Here is a 19,444-nt window from a genome sequence, read left to right as displayed (position 1 = left end):
GCTGACGCTCCTCTCTTCTCATGTATTGACGTATGATTATTAGGTGGCTGGGCTCATGGATTTGGCCATTTGTTTTCAAATTCTTGACACTAAAAGACCAATGACGGTATTTTCCACATTATAAGGCGCCCATAATAGCCTTCAATTTTTTTCAAATCCTGATCACACACGCGCCTTATAATCTGGTGTATATATGGAATGAACCGATAACATAGAATTTACCTGTCCCACGTAAATTCGCTTCAATTCCAAGCTGCGACAGTTCCGCATACGCAACGGCGCTCTGCGCTGACGCTCCTTTCTTCGAATTTGCTTACAGGTGTGCTTTTTGTCTTCCTCGTTTTGGTGTTTGTGTCCACCTGTTGTCATCCGGGTTTCTATGTTCACCCATCGGTTTCCTCAAACCTTTTGGGTCTTGTCCAGGTGCTGTGTCATCCGTTTCTTGAATTTAGTTTCCTGGTCAGTCTTTGTTGGATCATTTCTGATGTCACATTTTTCTGGTTTGTTGGGGTTTTTTTTTGTGACTTTCATGTGATGGAGTTAGCTTACTTCGACACCTATGTGGAGAGCTTTAGGTCCACTTTTCTTTGACGTGAGCGTGAATCAAATGGCGCCGGCCTATAATATAAAAGAGAGAACTTCACAAAATGTTCCTTGAAGCCAAGTTGATAGTAAAATCTTTTCAAAACTTTTGATCAATGGGTTGTTAAGAGTAATGGAGCAGTAAGCCAAATACCAAATTGATCCCACTCCATTCCCTCTGAATTGATATTTGGTCAAACCCCTTTTCCTGCCGCTGATGAGTCTTCGAACGGCGACAGATGATTAGCATTACCGGTTCAACCTTTCAGGGAAACGTCACGATTTCAGCATACGTTCGTAGATTAGAGTCAACGAGCTGGCCTTCGGCCCGGCAGCCATTAAACGTCCTCCATTAACTCAGACCTTTGCCCTCCGGAGCGAGTAGAAGCACTTTCTTTCATGGGGTCCTCATTAAACAACAAAGGAGACCACCACACGCTGAAAAAAAAAATCATATATCACCCAAACTAACATTTTTCAAACGTTTTATACACATTTGCTGTTAACCTTTGAGGGCATATCAAGTCACACAAATATTCGTCGCTCATCTCGTGTTCAACGGACGTACGGCAAAAGCGCAACTTGATTGTAGAACATATAACAATATATGACTTTCATGGTTTGAGAGAAAAGAGTCCAAATTTTATGTTACCAAGCTGTTTTTTCCTTCTCTTCCTTAATATCGGCAATGTTGAGGCTTTTGGCTGGCAGGAATACTGTCATGAGTCGACATTTCATTTTCCCGAACCATATCACTCAATGAATGTCTCCATGAATTAATTTTGCGCATTCCTTCACTTGTGGTGTCACGTTTTGGTTAGCGACCAACAGGTGGCACTGTCAGGCCCCGCCTGCAGCTGCACAGGTGTTGGTCGTTTTAATCAGTGGCAGTTCAAAGGACTCCTGGCACAACCATTCAGTTTCGGGTCATTGTTTCTTTTGTCTTATTCATGGTTTAGTTTGCTACTTTGGACCTTTTTGTTCTATGATGACTTTGCTGTTTGAGATGTTGTTACTGCTGACTTTATTTAATACAATTTATCAAATACATCCTGCTACTCCCTCCTGCTTATATTTTTGGGGTCCACCACCTGGCAGATCGTGACATGCGGCTCCCACCGGCGCATCCCCAATGTGCTTCTTTGTGGCTAACAAACACTAATTGAAACATTTTGAAGCAATAGGCTATTTTAAAGGACATCCGACACCATTTTTTATTTCCTAATTGACATCAGAGAAACTTTTATAGCATCTAAAATACCCAAAACACGCAGGCTGATACTTTTAGTTAAATGAAAAACACCAATAAAAATGAGTTGAAGCGTCCCAAAACAACTTCAAAATGACCCAGAAGATGCCAAGTTTCAGATGGTCCCGCCCCCTTGTTCGTGACGTCACGCCAGGACATCTTGCCTCGCTCTAGAATCAAAACAATGGCTTCAGATTCGGAGAAGATGCTTTCTTGTTACCCATCCAGTTATGAATATGATTCAAATAGTCCTGAAGAGGAAAGCATAAATGTTTGCAATCGATTAAAGAAGTCCTCCCGTATCAATTTGAGCCGTCAGGACTCCAATGTAGCATCCCAGAAAATGCACAAGATGGCGCCCAACGCTCCGTTGGAAATGGGCTGATTTGTCTGCTGGGAATTTGTGTCAACCAGTATCAAATAGTAGTCTTGATGCAACACACAACAATTTATATGTTTTCCTTCTAATTTCGCCATCAACATGAAATTTTCAGACCAAAGTACCCAAAATGCATTGTGTGTCACTTTCTCGGTCAGTGATGATACCTACCGTGACGTCATGTTAGGCATCGTCATCAACTCAAAAGCAAGACTTCCTGAATATTCAGCGCAAGTCTTAAAACGTAAAATATAGCTATATGCGGTGGAATCTTTGTAAAATACGCTGAGTAGAAGTCATTTGAAGTGATTTTACAAATTATGGACACAACTTGTCCGGAGGCGTCGGTTGTGCTTTAAATAACAACAGAGATTTTAAACAATTGACGACATATGCCCTTGATGTCATTGGCTTGCATCACCCCCCACCCAACCTGTTGACAATTGATCAGTTCTCAATGGCGACTTTTCTGCTCGCATGTCATTTGGTCATTTCAGAATTAGCCAGTGAAAGGCAGTTTCGTTACTCAAAACTGATTATCACATCAACGGCATTCTGCTTTTAGTTAGGCATCCCCTTAGTATCTGAAACTTTTCACAATCAGGGTGCTTTTGTGACGCATTTGTTTTTTCAGGCCCGGTTTATGTCTGGGCCCGATTACTTCTTCCGCCCCTAACCATCTCCATGTTGTTGTTTTTTTTCTCATGTGCTGAGATAATGAGGACAAGATATGCACTGAGAGGCTCAACATAGAAATACCTTAGTAGTGTAGCGGTACATGTTGCTCCCTTAATTCCGCACGTTCGATCCCCAGCCAGTCCCAAGGGCTCTCTGCAGATGAATAAAATAACTTTTTATCCTGATAATTGACTTTAATTGAATCCCATTTGAAATAAAAAGCATAATATGGACAAATGTGGTGATCGTAGTCATTCCGATATGCGGACGGTTCCTTTGAGAATGACATGACATCATCCTTAGCAGACAGATCCATCCAGTGATGACATCAACGAGCCGTCGCATCATGAGACCAAAAAGTTTCTACCTCCTCCCTCCTTGATGGACTTTCTCATGATGAGATGCCACCGTGTAATTAAAGGAGCGGAAAGCGGCAAAAAATGTTTTTCTAATTCCATACTGAGGCACGCATCGCTCATCTAATCAAATTTGAAGTAGGGCTATCAGAGAAAGTACATTGGTAAAATCAAATAAGATTGGTTTCATGTTGAAGCAAAATCGTAATTGAAGAGACATTTCATGGACTCAGCATGATTCCGACTTGATCTTAGTTTTACTCCATGGTGCTTTCTACTATCTTTGTGACTACTTTATTTCATGTATATGATACTTGTCCATGTTAAACGCTTTGTTACAGCTTAGGCTGTTGTTAAAGCGCTATAAAAGTCAAGATGTATTGTATTGTAATGTATTGTATTGTATTGAATGTCAGCTTTGTTACGAGTGTCACGGTCGTCGCCGAAGGCGTCACGGGGCACTTGCCTGACACGTAAGTGGGCAGCGTGGATTTCGGTTCCCGCTCGGCGATGTTGTGGATGTTGATGAGGTAGTTTGAGGGTCTCTATGTGTGCCCGCTGGCCACCATTAGTCTCTTTCAGAAGGTTCTCGCAGCCCCTGGTTGGATCGTACAAGCTACAGTGGTGTCAAAAAAATGACATGACATCAATCTTACAAGATTTCCCAAATGTTCAACAGATGCAAGACACGTTTCCCTTTATTTTGGCTTCATCTTTGATTTTTTTTTCTTGGCCCAAATTACACAGTGACGTGTTGTTATTGAATTTCTTCAAATCAGTCAACCGTAAATTCTTTTGAGTGTGTTTCAGCGCACATTATGCCTTTTCATGGTTAATGGTTCATTAAGGGGAAAAAACAGTCAAGCATTCAAATGATTTAGTTTTACAACATCTTTGATAACAAGAATTGGCTCGGAGGGGGGCGAACCTGCTTAACAGCTGACATCAAATTTTGAGTCAAAAGCGTTTAGGAAAAAAACGTCATTGCTTCTTTCAAATTGAAGAAAGAAGGTTGGCTAAGATTGTGAGTTTTCAAGAACTGTTAGTCAAACACCCCCATTTGAACATGATGCAAACTGTAAGTGAAACCTCGAGGGCAGCAGACAGATGAATCCAACGAATCCAGAGGTGTGTTGGCCATCTAGAATTTTGCATTTCCAACATAAATGTAAAACCAACTTTTTTTCATGGTTAAAAAAAAAGCTATGATTCGCTTTTCACATGCAGCTCCTGCAGAAATCGACCAGCGATGTTATCACCTGTCATGTGAGCAGACAGTACAACAGCGAGGACGCAGCCAAGATAGCGCGTGTTTGTCTGCGATGCTCGTTGCGGATGAGGCTGTTGGTTCCACATTAAAATAAATAAATAAATAAATAAATAAATAAATAAATAAATAAATAAAACATTTGATTTTTGTCATAGCCAGCCATGAAACCTTACAAATTATCTGTCACGGCATGAACTGCACGCAGGATGGCTATGAGCAAAAAAAAAAAGTTGCTTTTAGGTTGGGATTATCATGTGTTGTTTTAACCGAGGCGACAAACGGCTCGACCCTTTTGGTGTGCTGCTCGAGTGTTTTGCTCGCTTTTCAAGAGGAAACAAGACCATCGCTCTCTGAGTTTGGATGCATTTGTGTATGGATGAATGGCTTTTGAAGAGCAAGATGAAAAGGAGGCTCTTTGTCACTTGACTCTCAGATGTCTTAAAGAACAGCCAATTTATTTCCAAGACAAGAGAGCACATATGCAACTGTCTTTCGACTCATTATTATTGTTGCACCATGGGCGATGTCTTCAGTTACACATGACTTTTTTTGCTGTGTACCCTACAAAAAAGGGACATGTCATTCATCCACTTGGGCTTGAACAATTGTTGGACTCATTTCAGCACCCATTTGAAAGATTTTTATTTCTCCCCCCCACCCCCAGTTTGTATCAGATCGGACTGGATGGGAATAAAATATAGTGATGAAAGAAAAGGAAAAAAGAGACTCTCACCTTAGCTGTTACAAGGAAAGATTTGTTCCCCTCAGGAGATTGCCATGACATTGGAAGTCATGCTCGCAGAAGGCATGTGACTCTTGTTTGGCTGAAGAAGAAGAGTTAGATTGTACTCGATTGTGCTTCTTCTGACTTGCTGGTCGAAACACAGGGATCAAATTGTTAATAGACCTCTGTTAGTCAAAGAAAAAGCCACAGTGGTCACAGGAATCATTTCAATCTGTTCAAACTAATATAAAAATGTTTAATAAAAGGTAACAATGGAAATCATAGGTTACTATCAAAATGTGGCTCGACAGAATGATTAAAAAAAACAAACACACACATTGACTTTGCACAAAGCGTTTGAAACGCTGCCCGACATCTTAAAAAAAGAAAGAAACAGCTACACAAGTTATTTTCCTTGACCTCTGACCCTGATGAGGCGATAATGGAAAACAAAGTGAAAGCATAGCTCCAATGTGGCTCGCGACCAAAATGAATTTGACACCCCTTGCGCAAACAATACTTACAATCAGTTCCGTTTCTCGTCTTACGATTTACAACACACGCCGATGTCATCACTGGTAATTGTCATCGGGAGGCATCACACACACGCAAGGCAAAGCAAAACTACTTCAGAAATATGGGTATTCTCACGACATTTCAATCCATCCGCTTTATACTCTAGTTTAAAAGTAGTTTTTAACACAGTCGCCCCAAGGCGGCGTTCCCATTGTGGATTAATCGCCGCACACTTTTACAAATTTGAATGTTGGTTTCACCAATATAGTCAGATATGATGCTGTTTCTGCATTTAAACACCCTCCCCCCAAAAAAACAACATGCATCACTGAAAGTACAAAGCACAAAAGTGAGCCCCCCCTCCCCCCCACCCGCCATCCGCTTTCCACATTATCTCATTTTAACATTCACTGTGTTGGCTCGTTTCTGTCTTGACGGAACAATGAGAGCGGCATTACCAACGGCTCATCCTTGTGATCCTCTCTCCCCGGGGTCTAACCCCTTCTTCCAACAATGGGTAAATGTAGGTCGACCACGAGTTAGGTGGACCAGTTGTTTATTCAGAATTTGTTTTTTCATCAGCCAAAACTGATGACCAACATAAAAATAAGACATACGGTCTGAAACTGGCATGTGCTGATTGATTGAGGAAATATGTGCGATGGATTTGTGGCCCGCTCGGGCTGTGGGAAAATCCCAACTCATCAGTCAGGTAAACGCAGTAAGCCAGAAGTTTTCATAAATCCCATAGTGCCTTCCCCAAAATAAAGATGGCAAAAGGGAGTGGGGGTAAGGCACCACTCCCTGAAATATTTCCCACTGCGGCCCCTTGAGCTGTCAGCATCTAAAAAGCCTTGATGGGAGGTGGGCGGGGGGCTGGGAATTTACGCCGCGAAACAAGAACAATTACATGTTCGACTGTCCTGAATAATTCATAGGCTGATGTTTTGTTTGATCGAAGCCGGCCAATCTCTCAGCAACAATGTGCTATGTCTGGAGGGGCGGGGGGGGGGGGGGGGGTGTAGCGACTGCAGTCATCTGGGTCAGAAGCTGAATGTAGCCGTGCAGCGCCACGCTGTGGTGAAAAAAAAAGAGTAAAACAACAGCTTGACTTTTTTATCCCCCTCTTTTCCGCCTACCACACCGCTCATTTTATTTCATATATTATCTATCATATCATACATTGCTCTTCATATAATAGCAATATTAAAAAGGTACATTTGCTCCTAATGCAAGAAAGCCATAAAAAATACAAATGACTCATTCAAAGGGAAGCATTGCGCAATAAAGTCTGACTTGGCGGTCACAGGCATCGCGTGTGGTAGCTTTTGTGCAAATAGGCAGTAAACCAATGACATAAAAAAAATTCAAGCCCGAATATAAAATGAAAACATAGCCTCTTAGCTGCCTCGTCATTAGCTAGTTCACAGAAATGACCTTGAAAGGTGGCTTTTAAATAACTTATTACAATACATACCGATGTCTTCTTGGCTTTGACTCACATTAGAAATATTTAAAAAAACATTCTCTAGATTGGTAAACTGGAAAGCCACTCAATTTAGGGAACACTTTAAAGTGGAGAGGCCGGTAAAAAGAGCCTCTTGGATGAACAGAGGCCACCGTGGTATCTTTAGGGGTGAGAGGGGTCCATGAATCTCTCAGTCGAGTAAAAAAAAAAAAAAAAAAACATTTGGCTTGACACAGTATTTGGATGAGCTTAAATATGGGATTCAAGTACGTGCACAAAGTCCAGCAGGCTCGAAACCCAGAGCCCGCACCCACCCAAGTAACACTTTCTCACCGCAACCGAGGGTCTCCACCAAGCCCTGTTCACCCCACCAGCGGTTCGATCGAGGAATTCCTTTCGATTCCATCAAGCAAGACCCTCTCGTCTCTCAAGTAGTGCTCGGCGTCAATTCGTTTCCGGTGCTCAGATGTTGATCTTCTTGAGCTGCTCGTATGTGAGGAAGAACTGGACGTAGAGTCAAGAAAGGAGGTGGGTCTTTTTTCGACATTGGCAAAAAAAATAAATACAACTTTTTTTGGTCATTGTTTCTGTAATCTCGTTTGTTTCAGCCACTGCTCACCTGCAGAAAAACGTAACCTGTGACTGTAAAGTATAAATGAAATGTATTATTATTATTATTTAGGCCTGGTTGGAACTAATTGAGGAGACGATATGTCTGTTTCATTCTGTAACTTTTGAACCTATGCATTCTTAGATAAAAAAAATATAATAATAAATACATTTAATAATTACAAAAATATATTAAAAAAATATTTCAAAAACACATTTGATTCCATCTATTTGAGAGCAAGGATTAAGATAGTTATTTTTGTTATGTTAGACTGCCCCACGGTGGCCAAGGCGGGCATAACATAAAGGGCAGAACAATGGAATCAGTTGCAGCATAAAATCAGGATGCCTGCCCAAATTGTTCAATTTTTCATATTCTATGCAATGATGTTTTCGTTTTTTATAAAGTGCAAGATTATAGTGTGCCACATTTTTGTTTGTAAAAAATACTTGTTGGGGGGTGATAAAGATCAAGTCTATTATGTAACTTATCCTGTGAAATGAAATATAATAATAATACATTTCATTTATTATTATTATTATGTTTTGAGTTATGAGCAACAAACTGAACTTGTATATCAAGGGACCACCATATAGTCCCTTGATATACAATATGGTGATTACATTCCAGTAAAGTTCTGATGGTAACAATTCAGCATGTGAAATGATTACAGATAAAGACGGTCCCATTCATCATCAAAAAAGTGCCTTGTGGGGTGGGAGACAAGAAAAATAAACGACTATGGTAAAACTTCATGGTTCTACAGCACATAAGAGCCCCTTTTCCAGATAATTTCTCTGTCTCCGAAAGACGTTGCGTCACGTAAGACACACATTGTGCGAGTGCGCCACTAATGAGATGTTGAAAGGATACGATGATGTTCCACGGGCCCAGACGAAGCCAGTTGGGAAAGAAGCCCTTATAGAGGGCCATGAAACCCTCCGAGCGCCACGTCTGGAAAAACAGGTTGAGCACACACTCGGGCTTGTTAGGGCTTCATCATTATTCAATAGTCCTCTGGGTGTTTTTAGCAGGAAAATTGGCGTCGCAGAGGGTTGAGCTCAATATTTAACATCACTGCGAGATATTTCTCCTCAATCGGCAGTGTTAGTAAGTACAAAAAATGAGATAAAGAATCAGACTACAGCTTTCATCAAGACATTTCATTTGGACAGAGCGTTGCTGTGAATGTGGAACTGTCGCGGCTTGGAATTGAAGCGGATTTCCGTGGGACAGGAGATGTGAGACAATCTGTTTTCGTCAATGGATGCTACAGCTTCTTTGTGTTTGCTTTCAATATTTAGCTTGCAGTAGACGTGCACATTCCACCATGACGTCCCTGAACCACTGGTGAAAAGGACGGTTTGATCCTCTCCTCTTTCATTTAGAACTGCTTCATGCAACAAAGAGGGTGCTTAAGAATGAATTACTGTATCTTTGTGATGTCATTATTTCTGATTTAGTTTTTTTGGATTGGATTTGCCTTTATTAGTTTCGCTGTGGAGAAATTTGCATTTCACGGCAGCAAAGTTGTGAAAGGAATGAAACTAGAAAAACCAAATACAGGAGCTGCAGGAAAGTTGTTCTTTTGACCTCAAGATGGCGCCACGAGTGTGGCTACCTTTCCAGCAGCTCCTGTATTTTGTTTTTCTACTTCTTGCTTCCTTTCCTCTCCTCTTTATTTCATAACTTGTGAAATGTAAATTTATCCACTGCAAGACTAATAAAGACTAATCCCATCCAATCACATCATTTTGTTGAGTGCACATAGATGGACTGACCTGGAGTATACAGTCGAGTGTTCCCCGGTACAAAGCTCCTCCTTTCTGATTCATCATCCGCGTCCGGACTACGTCCACCGGGTTGGAGGCCAAGGCCCCGGCCAGGCCGCATACGAAGCTGGACCTGCAACGCCACAAAGTTTGAGATGTCTAAGTGCCGTCTTGCTCGGAGAAGTAGTCCAATGGCATTTGGTGGCCTTACTACAACTCTTTGAGCAAACGTGTGAGGGTGCAGGCGGTGCAATTACTGTTCTCTTGTCACTCACAAGAAATGCGTATACACGTTGTCGGCCATGTGACCAGACTGGATCAGATGCTTTTTGGTGATGTCATAGACAGGTAGCTCCACCCCGACCACAATGGCTGCTCGCTGGGCGGTGAGAGAGACACCCTGACAAAAAGAGGCAAGGAAGGCCTTAATATTTATGCCTACCATTTTCAAGTCTGCTGTACCTTCCAAAGACCTCTGGTCCCTTCCTGCTGATAGATGTTGATGAAGTTGCCCATCATACTTCCTTGGATAACCCTTCCTTGAGCTTGCATGCGTATCTGATGTGCAAAAAAAATATATTTAAAAACCATTAGGATAAGAGAGCCAACGTTTTAAGTGTCACGCCCCTTAATTAACCCCCACAACACCGTTGTGGTTTAAGTTTATATTGAAGTGAAGGCAAATGTCCACCTTTATTGAAAAAAATGTGGCAGGAGAGGATGGTTTTGTTTACGAAGCAAAGAACGTCCATCAATTTCACGTGTGAGGAAGGTGTAAAGTCTGATGGGTCAGGATTGTATTTTTTTTCCCAATGGAACACATTTTAGCCTGAATTTCACTCTCTTTCTTTTGCCGTTTTTTGGCATTTATTTATGTATTTGTTTATTTATTTAACCAACTAATTCATTTTTTAACTAACTAATTTGCTATTTATTTGTGTGCTTATTTATTTCTTTTGTGTGTGTTTTTGTTTATTTGTGTGTTTATTTATTCATGTTTTTGTGTGTTTATTTGTTTGTTTGCTTTTAATAGATACTTGCCTCATGTCACCCCCATGACCACTTGGCGAGACTATGACATAATCGATTGCAAAGACATTCCGTGCTGGTTTAGCGAGTGGCTTTGGATTCATCATATTCATGCACCGTATCGTTTACATAAAAAGAAAATGAAACCTTGAAGGACACTGTCTATTTATAAGCCACTGGCAAGGGGTGGGTGGTACTATGACACCCGTTACCCCAGCAAAATATGTCCCACATGGGGCACTTGGCTTGGCTATTGAAAACAATTTCAACTCATTAACGTGAATATTTGCTTTGCGCAAACACATCACGCAAAGGAGTGCGCAAAGCGTGCCCGGTGGCAACAAGTTGTCATTTTACCATTCATCTACAGAGAGACTTGAACCATGATCTCAGATGAACTTCCCTGTATGACAACACAATCCACATTTGAGGTTTTATCTACCTTCAGCACATCAGTGGGGTTGGCGATGGAGGAGGAGATGACTCCAGCAAGAATGCCACACATCACATTCATCAGCATTGTCTCATCTGAAATAATGAGAGAAAGAAGATTGATTTTATTTATGCCTGAGCAGGCTTTGACCGCTACAGGTAGATTTTCCTCCTACAACAGTTGGGCTACTTAGGCTTTGTAATTGTCACGATTTGCAAGGTCCACTACCTTGGACCCCCAGAAAGCAGGCAGGAGTGAGCAGAGGCTGTATTTGAGAAATTGTAAGTAATTGTAAGTAAAGTCTCAAAAACAAAGTCATCAGTACAAAAAGGTCCAAAGTAGAAAACAAAACCACGAGTAAAACATGACAAGATGAACCAAACCGACGGGTGACAGGGTGAAACAAACAATGACCCGACACTGAATGGTCATCCTGGGATTCCTTTTAACTGCCACTGATTAAATCAACCCACACGTGTGCAGCTGCAGACCGGGCCCTACGGTGCCACCCGTTGGCCGCAAACCGAAACCTGACAGTAATAGGGTCATTCTGTGTGACAGTATTTCTCAAAAATCTTACCACTTGGCCATATTTGAATTTCTTCAAAATAAAATCTGGTACAGAGAAGCACTTGTTGAAAGGGAACATTCAAAATATTTGGTCTCTTTTGTCACTTGTATTTTGATCACATGAAGCAGGGGTGTCCAAAGTCGGTCCTCGAGGGCCTGTTTTCCAGCTCTCCCAGGAGCAACGCACCTGATTCAAATCATCAGGACCATTTTGATGCTGCTTCAGAGCTGGCTGATGAGCTGATCATTTGAAACAGGTGTGTTGCTCCTGGTAGAGCTGGAAAACAGGCAGGACCGCGTAATACGACATAAAGGGTAATTTTGCCAGTTTTTGTACGATGAAAAACCATTTTTAAAGAGCAATAATAAAATGTCTCACCTGTAACCTTCCCATTTTCTACCGCATACATCTGTGACAAATTGCCTTTAGACAGGTAAAGTCAAGGGGGTAGCTCAAGTATTATGGCATACGGCTCTCAAAATTCATCTGGCCGAAATTAAATAGCAAATTTGACAAGGGGCTAAGCTCCCAATTTGGGACACATCACTTTGTACCCATCTATGGTACCATTTTAAACATTCCCCAAAGTATGGTTTCACAAATATTAAGGTTCAAAAATGAAAGTTAAAAAAAATCTTCGCCCAACTTAACCAGATTTGAGAGAGAAAAATAAAATAAAAAGAGTTATCAAGTTCAATTGCATCATTTTTGACACATCAAAAAAACCTTGATATGGGTTTTTGTGGTTGTTCTTGCCATGCCGGTTCAAGTAAACATCACAATATATGAAATCAAAAAGACTCCCAAGACTTTGACTATTTCTGCTCCCTGGCCAACTGAAACACGGCAATAAGAATCTTGTCATTGTACCAGCATGAAATAATTTGCTGCCAGTTGTGCGATAAATGCTCACAAGACCTGAATAACGTCCCCAACAACTGCAGCATATAATTGCAAGGAGTCGAGTTCCCGCTACATGAATTTAGTGTAGGTATACCCCACCACCCCCTGAAAATGAACACAACCCAAAAAAATGACCTCATGTTTAGGATATTTTTCATTTAAAAATTGTGTTGTTTTGACTTTTTTTACAAGAGATTCTCAGATGTGACTGTAGGAAGCATTTGAAGAAATGACACTTTCACAATTCAGTTTCCATGCTTGCAAATCAAACCTGTACGACGACAAACAGAAAGTGTGCCTCACCCTCGGGCCTTTCTACCAGTAATCTCTTGAGGCTCTGGTATGTGCCGATTTTAATGGTCCCATAGGATGCCTGACGCAACATGGCAGGAGCTATTCTGTACAAAAAATACACATGGAGATTACCTATATTGGCCACACGTGAATCTCTCACTGGTACAAGGGAACACTAGTCCAAAACACATTTGACAGATGCATGGCTAACCACAGACGCGGGGGAAGGGGGTAAGAGGGGATGGGGACATGAGGAGGAAGTGAGAACATTTACATAAACACATCAACACAAGGGGCTCTAATGGAAGATGTGACGGGAAAAAAACATCTAAACACAAAACAGAAGCAAATAATACTTACCCCGAATACAGAGCCCGGACCCCCTCCTCTCGTGCGATCCTGGCAATAGCGTGCAACATCCCTCGGTACCGGATCTCTCGGTACTTACTGTCGCCCACTTGACCCTGGACCTGAAGACGCGTCTTGGCTAGATCGATTGGGAATGTGCCTAGAACACAGAACGCGTTGTGGGTCGGCTCGTCCACATATCACCGAACCGAAGAGCCCAGCATCTGGGCCTCCGCGAGGCTTCCCTCACACGTCACTCACCACATTCAGCCGTCACGGAAGCTAGTCCTCCATAAACAAAAGGCTTCCAGTTGACGCTGGACATCTTTTCCAACTTTCGGTTAAATGCTCGCCGAGAAATGTGAAGCGACAAGGCAAATGGGCGGCTTCAAATATTTGCCGTGTTCGTAGGGTGCTGCGCCCCTTGGCCCAGCCCGCTCGAGTGCTCGTGGAACGTGACGTCGCATATCGCCCCCTACTGGCTACTACGACATTACATACGTCGCCTCCCACTGGCGTTGCCTAGCAACCGCACGAGTTAAAGACCAAAAAAAATCTTATTTACAAGAATCGTAAGATCCAATTTGAATGTATTTAACACGGAAAGGTAATGGAATGAATTAAAAATAAAATAAAAAGGGTTTTGGACGAATCAACCTTGAACCGTATCGATGGCAATTTGGGAAGAGAGAGATGTAATTGTATCATTTAGCCACTAGAGGGCAGTGCCATACAACAGCAATTCGTCGAGTACGTTTTTCCTATGGCCCAAAGGGCCGATTTGATGGCGACCTTATTTAGAATATGTCGACCTATTTATGTTTTTAAGAGTACACACAAGAAATACACACACGGTGGAAGGAGGAGTGCATCCGTCTAATTAGTACTTATATATTTATACTTACTTGACAGAATGCATGTCCGATGCTTGTCTCTATAGATTTCACGACAACTATATAGCCCCCATTAATACCACAATTCCATCTTATCTGTTTTCCATTACATTCACCCTCCCATTTTCAACCTCTGGGAAGGAAAGTTTCCATTTTCATGACCGGTAGGCGTTTATCTACAGCATATTTATGAACATCATACGCTTGTTGTATTGTTTGATAAATGGGTCTGCAATGGGTCAGTAACCTCAGCATTGCCATCACGACATTATTAACGACCGAGGAGAAAAAGGGAGGTTTGTAGATCACCGTGCACATCCATGCGATTGTGAGTGTGCCATAAGCACAGGCGACGACATTCACATCACATCGACAAAACGGAAAGGGGTGGATGGAAATATAGCAGATTGATCTGAAACGATAAGCAAGTGCTCTTGAAATTGTCCACGTCGAGCTTGAACATTCGTCAACAGCAGCGATGAGAACACACCTGTGGCCAGGTGGGGATCGAGCTGTGTTTGCAGCATAATATAGAGAGGATTCAATTGTAGCCCAATAGAGGCCTACTGTGCTTTTCTGCTGTTTAGCTCTGTGTACACTCTCTTATAAATACAATGAGGCTATTTATAGATTGAACAAATCGTATTCAAACTCAAGTTGAATGGGAGTCAGCTTTGACAATGCCACTCATTTGCTCCAAATAATTGTTTTTAAACAGATAATAAAAAACAATACAGTACATGTTGATTTATACAGCATACAAAATGTAAAATTGTTGAACAGCTCCCCAAATATCAAACAGTAAACTATCAAAATAAAACAAGCTCAAGAAAAAAAATCATTGAACACATTTAACAGACACAAACATGTAGACAAATACATTTAGCATTCAACATTTAGATAGTAGAATAAAGAAAAAACTATGTAAGAAAAGAAGGCCATAGTTTTTTAAATTTTGTTTTATATATTTTTTATGAATTGCCTACCATTTAATGCACACAAGGATTATTGTATTGCTTAAATAAGACTTCACTTGAACCCCCTCTAAAAAGTCAGTAGCATGATCGGGGAAAGCGACACTTTCCCACCACTTCTGTGAAGACCTCTGCTCGATTAAAAAAAAATATTCGGTGGGAGGTGTTCAGTTCAATTATCCATCTTGGTCTTGTATGAGTACAATATTGCTGTATGTACTTTTTGTGTTGTTTTTCAGATAATTGCCCATGTTAAGCGCTTTGTTACAGCTTCAGCTGTTGTTAACTCAATCACTGCCATTCCCGAATGTATTCAGTAATTGAAAATATGACAATAGAGCGCCATTCCTGAATTGTTGGGGTTTTGTTTTTCTTGTTTGGGTGCCGATAAAGTGCTGGACACTTCTGGCACTGTTTTTCCTTTCCACAAGGGGGTAGCATTTCCTGTTTTTCCACATTAGCGCTTTGTGCCAGCTTCAGCTGTTGTTAATGCCTTATATAAACCAATATGTACTATGTGTGTTGTATTTGGACAGTCACCCTCATTTCAATATATATATATTCCTATATATCCTCCTATATATTCCTATATATATGTATAACTCCAGATCCATATAATTTAGGAATTAACTAATTTTTTCCTGATGAAAGAAGAGAGTCTAAGGTTTCTTATGCTACATTGAACGTTCATGTAGTCCTAAAACTCAATATTCGGTGGGTCCTGGAATTCGTGTGAGAATGAGAAAAACCCCGGCACTGGATTTGACACATTTTTGCACATCGCCTGGCAGTGAATGAGTGAAAGTGCTAATTCTAAAATATTCTAAATATATATTCTAAAATAGTCAGCAAGGTTTTGGTCTAACATGACTAATTTAGAACTGCTCATAATTCCCTTTACCTTGTCATAGGAATTATAAATGTGAAAATGAATACACCGCGCAAGGTGATGAGTTTATCTGTGCTTCGTAAGCTTAACTGGCTTCATTTATGAGCTTTGGCGTTGGCGGTCACTACATTGAAGATTGTCATCTCACCTGAGCAAGATTTCTTGTTGAGTTAAACATCACAATCCGATGAATTATGAATATGTGACGAAAATGCGAAAGTGGGCCAATTTATAATGTGACGTCTATTACGGAAGTCATGGTGGGATGATGAGGGGGCGGGGGTGGAGGTGGTGGGTGGTGTTAATGCTGGAGCTGGCTTTTCATGCTGAAGGGTTTAAACGCCCACTCATGTCCTAGTTCGGGTACATCACGACTTGTGCTTTTTTTCCCCATCCCCCACCCTTCCCGCCTTGGCGTATAAACATATAACATACTATAGATGGAATTTTCGGGGAAACAAGATGTACATTTTCAAATATTACACGCAAAAAAGACGACCTGAATAAAATGTATTTGCCCTTGTTCTGAATTTGATTTCCGTTCCATTGTAGCGGTACCCGCCTTGTGTTGGTCCTTCTTTTGGCAGCCGAGTATTTTCACCCCATCCTCGGGGCAACAATGAACTTAATGGAAAGCGAAGGCTTGTCCACAATAGTTAATGTGTGTCTTAGTGTGTGCTTGTCCTTGTTGTTTACCATGCCCCCTTTCTCACTCTGCCCTCCCCCCCACAACGCCCACATCCATCTCCTCAACCATCCCACAGCTCTGAGAGCATATCCAGGAGGATGATCATGACGTTGGTGACGCATAGTTGCACAAATGCAAATAAGCTCCTTTTTTTGCCATGTGGAAAACAAACAATTCCACCTCCCCTCCCCCGACCCCCCAAAATCTCCTCAGACGTCATAACACGTCACTAATACACTCTTGAATCCGAGTTCAGAGGGTTACTCAGAAATCCAGAGGCTCGCAAATGTGTCTGCGTGCGTGTGTGTCTTGTCCACTAAGCATCCAAACCCTCAAGGATGCTTTTCTGTCAGCAACATTTTACAAGCAAGCAACTCTGCTCGAAGGCCTGGAAAAAAATGCTTGACGTCAGGAAAATGTAAGATACAAACATCCTCAGAACTCCGCTGAAGATCTTTAAGCAAAATAGATCAAAAATGACGATAAGTTTCGAATCATGTCATAATAAACAAATGATTATCAGTTTGGATGGAGTCTTACAGACACATTGTTGCGCCCAGCTACTCAGAATGTGCCCCCCCCCCCGACCCCCCAGAAGCAGATACGTTTTTAATTAGCGCCAGTTCCAATCTCTTAACTGTTACTTGGCATCAAATGGTTGCCTTTGTTGTTAGGTGTTAGCCGTGCACAGTAAACGCAAAGTCTAATTTGTTTGTTTGAAACAAATCAATTCCACAGGATGAAGATGAAGACCTTGTTGATAATATTGTTGCGGTGTACGTTTTCTAAAAACCTTTTGAAGTGCTGATGTGATATAATTTTCCACTATGTTATCCTCTACTTTGTCCCATTGAATTCAACTTTACACCAGTGAATAGAAAGGAAAGAAAATCTATTCTTTGTCATAGCACATTATGAGATGTGGAATGAAATCAACCAAAATGTTTTAAAGAGTCATTCCTGTAACCGTACATTTTTAACATTTATGATCTTCTTCTTTTCCTTTCTGCTTTTCCCCTCAGGGGTCGCCACAGCGAATCAATGTCCTCCATTTATCCCGGTTTTGTGCATCCTCTTCTCTCACACCAGATACCTTCATGTCCTCTTTGACTACATCAATAAACCTCCTCTTCGGTCTTCCTCTCGGTCTCCTACCTGGCAGTTCAAGACTCAGCATCCTTCTCCCGATATAGTCACTCTCTCTCCTCTGGACATGTCCAAACCATCTCAGTCTGGCCTCTTTGACTTTCTCTCCAAAGCCTCTAATATGGGTTGTCCCTCTAATGTACTCATTCCTGATCCTATCCAACCTGGTCACTACCAAAGAAAACCTCAACATCTTCAGCTCCGCTACCTCCAGCTCTACTTCCTGTCTTTTCTTCAGTGGCACTGTCTCCAGTCCAAACATCATGGCTGGCCTCACCACGGTTTTATACACTTTTCCTTTCATCCTAGCTGAAACCCTTCTATCACACATCACACCTGACATTTTTCTCCAGCCTCTCCAGCCTGCCTGGACACACTTCTTCACCTCTTTTCCACACTCTCCATTGCTCTGGACAGTTGACCCTAAGTACTTAAAATCCTCCACCTTCTTTATCTCTTCTCCCTGTAGTATCACTCTTGCACTTGGATCCCTCTCATTCACACACATATATTCCGTCTTGCTGCGACTGATCTTCATTCCTCTCCTTTCCAGGGCATATCTCCACATCTCTAGGTTCTCCGCCACCTGTTCCCTGTTCTCGCTACAGATCACAATGTCATCTGCAAACATCATGGTCCAAGGAGATTCTTGTCTAACATCGTCTGTCAGCCTGTCCATCACCATAGCAAACAAGAAGGGGCTCAGAGCTGACCCCTGGTGGAGTCCCACATCCACCTTGAATTCCTCAGTCATACCGACAGCACACCTCACAACTGTCTTACAGTCATGATACATGTCTTGTACCGCTCTGACATACTTTTCCGTCACTCCAGACTTCCTCATGCAATGCCACAGCTCTTCTCTGGGCATCCTGTCATACGCTTTCTCCAGATCTACAAAGACACAATGCAATTCCTTCTGACCTTCTCTGTACTTCTCTATCAGCATTCTTAAAGAAAACACTGCATCTGTCGTACTCTTTTTTGGCATGAAGCCATACTGCTGCTTACAAATGTTCACTTCTGCTCTTAGTCTAGCTTCAACTACTCTTTCCCAGAGTTTCATTGTATGGCTCATCAACTTTATTCCTCTGTAATTAGTACAACTCTGCACATCTCCTTTGTTCTTAAAAATGGGCACGAGTACACTTCGTCTCCATTCTTCAGGCATCTGTTCACCATCTAAGATCTTGTTGAATAACCCAGTCAGGAACACCACCGCCACCTCTCCAAGACACTTCCATAGCTCGATTGGTAAATCATCAGGCCCAAGTGCCTTTGCCCCCTTCATCCTCTTCAGCGCTCTCCTCACTTCATCCTTGCTAATGCTTGCTACGTCTTGGTCCACAACAGTCACGTCTTCTACTCTTTGTTCCTTCTCATTTTCCTCATTCATCAATTCTTCAAAGTACTCTTTCCATCTTGCCATCACACTACTGGCACCTGGCAGGTCCTTACCATCTTTGTCTCTCAGTCTCGCCAGCCTGTAAAGATCAGTCTCACCTTCCTTGCTGTCCAGCCGAGCATACAAGTCATCATAGGCCTCTTGTTTGGCCTTTGCCACCTTTACTTTAACCGTGCGCTGCATCTCCTTGTACTGCTGTCTATTCTTGTCCGTCCTCTCACTGTCCCACTTCTTCTTTGCTAACCTCTTTCTCTGTATACACTCCTG

At 41.8% G+C, this 19,444-nt stretch overlaps 2 protein-coding genes across 2 annotated transcripts in view; both read right to left on the bottom strand.

The window, feature by feature from the left end:
* Window positions 1-636, bottom strand: part of ednrba (endothelin receptor type Ba) — an 11,672-nt gene extending 11,036 nt beyond the window's left edge. Inside the window, exon 1 of the mRNA XM_089008015.1 lies at window positions 223-636. The gene's annotated coding sequence lies outside the window, so the exon portion shown is untranslated. The remainder of the gene's footprint in view (window positions 1-222) is intronic.
* A 6,225-nt stretch (window positions 637-6,861) lies between these two features.
* LOC148891576 (kidney mitochondrial carrier protein 1) lies at window positions 6,862-13,649 on the bottom strand. The gene is made up of 9 exons (XM_089008874.1): window positions 13,444-13,649; window positions 13,195-13,342; window positions 12,844-12,938; window positions 11,076-11,161; window positions 10,067-10,162; window positions 9,880-10,004; window positions 9,614-9,737; window positions 8,706-8,786; window positions 6,862-7,726 (listed from the first exon to the last, which is right to left on the bottom strand). The coding sequence occupies exons 1-9, from the start codon at window positions 13,505-13,507 to the stop codon at window positions 7,685-7,687; spliced, it is 861 nt and encodes a 286-aa protein (XP_088865000.1). The 5' UTR covers window positions 13,508-13,649; the 3' UTR covers window positions 6,862-7,684.
* Between the last annotated feature and the right edge of the window lie 5,795 nt (window positions 13,650-19,444).

The sequence above is a fragment of the Hippocampus bargibanti genome, linkage group LG11 (genome assembly GCF_051943395.1).
Source record: "Hippocampus bargibanti isolate YZ-2025 linkage group LG11, ASM5194339v1, whole genome shotgun sequence".
NCBI classification, from domain to species: Eukaryota; Metazoa; Chordata; class Actinopteri; order Syngnathiformes; family Syngnathidae; genus Hippocampus; species Hippocampus bargibanti.
This window is presented reverse-complemented; position numbering and strand designations above follow the sequence as displayed.

Coding starts and splice junctions, on each gene's coding strand:
- LOC148891576 (XM_089008874.1), bottom strand. CDS start 13,507: ATGTCCAGCGTCAACTGGAAGCCTTTTGTTTATGGAGGACTAGCTTCC. Junction 13,343..13,443: donor TTCCGTGACGGCTGAATGTG/GTGAGTGACGTG, acceptor TCTGTGTTCTAG/GCACATTCCCAATCGATCTA. Junction 12,939..13,194: donor GTCCGGGCTCTGTATTCGGG/GTAAGTATTATT, acceptor TTTTTTGTACAG/AATAGCTCCTGCCATGTTGC.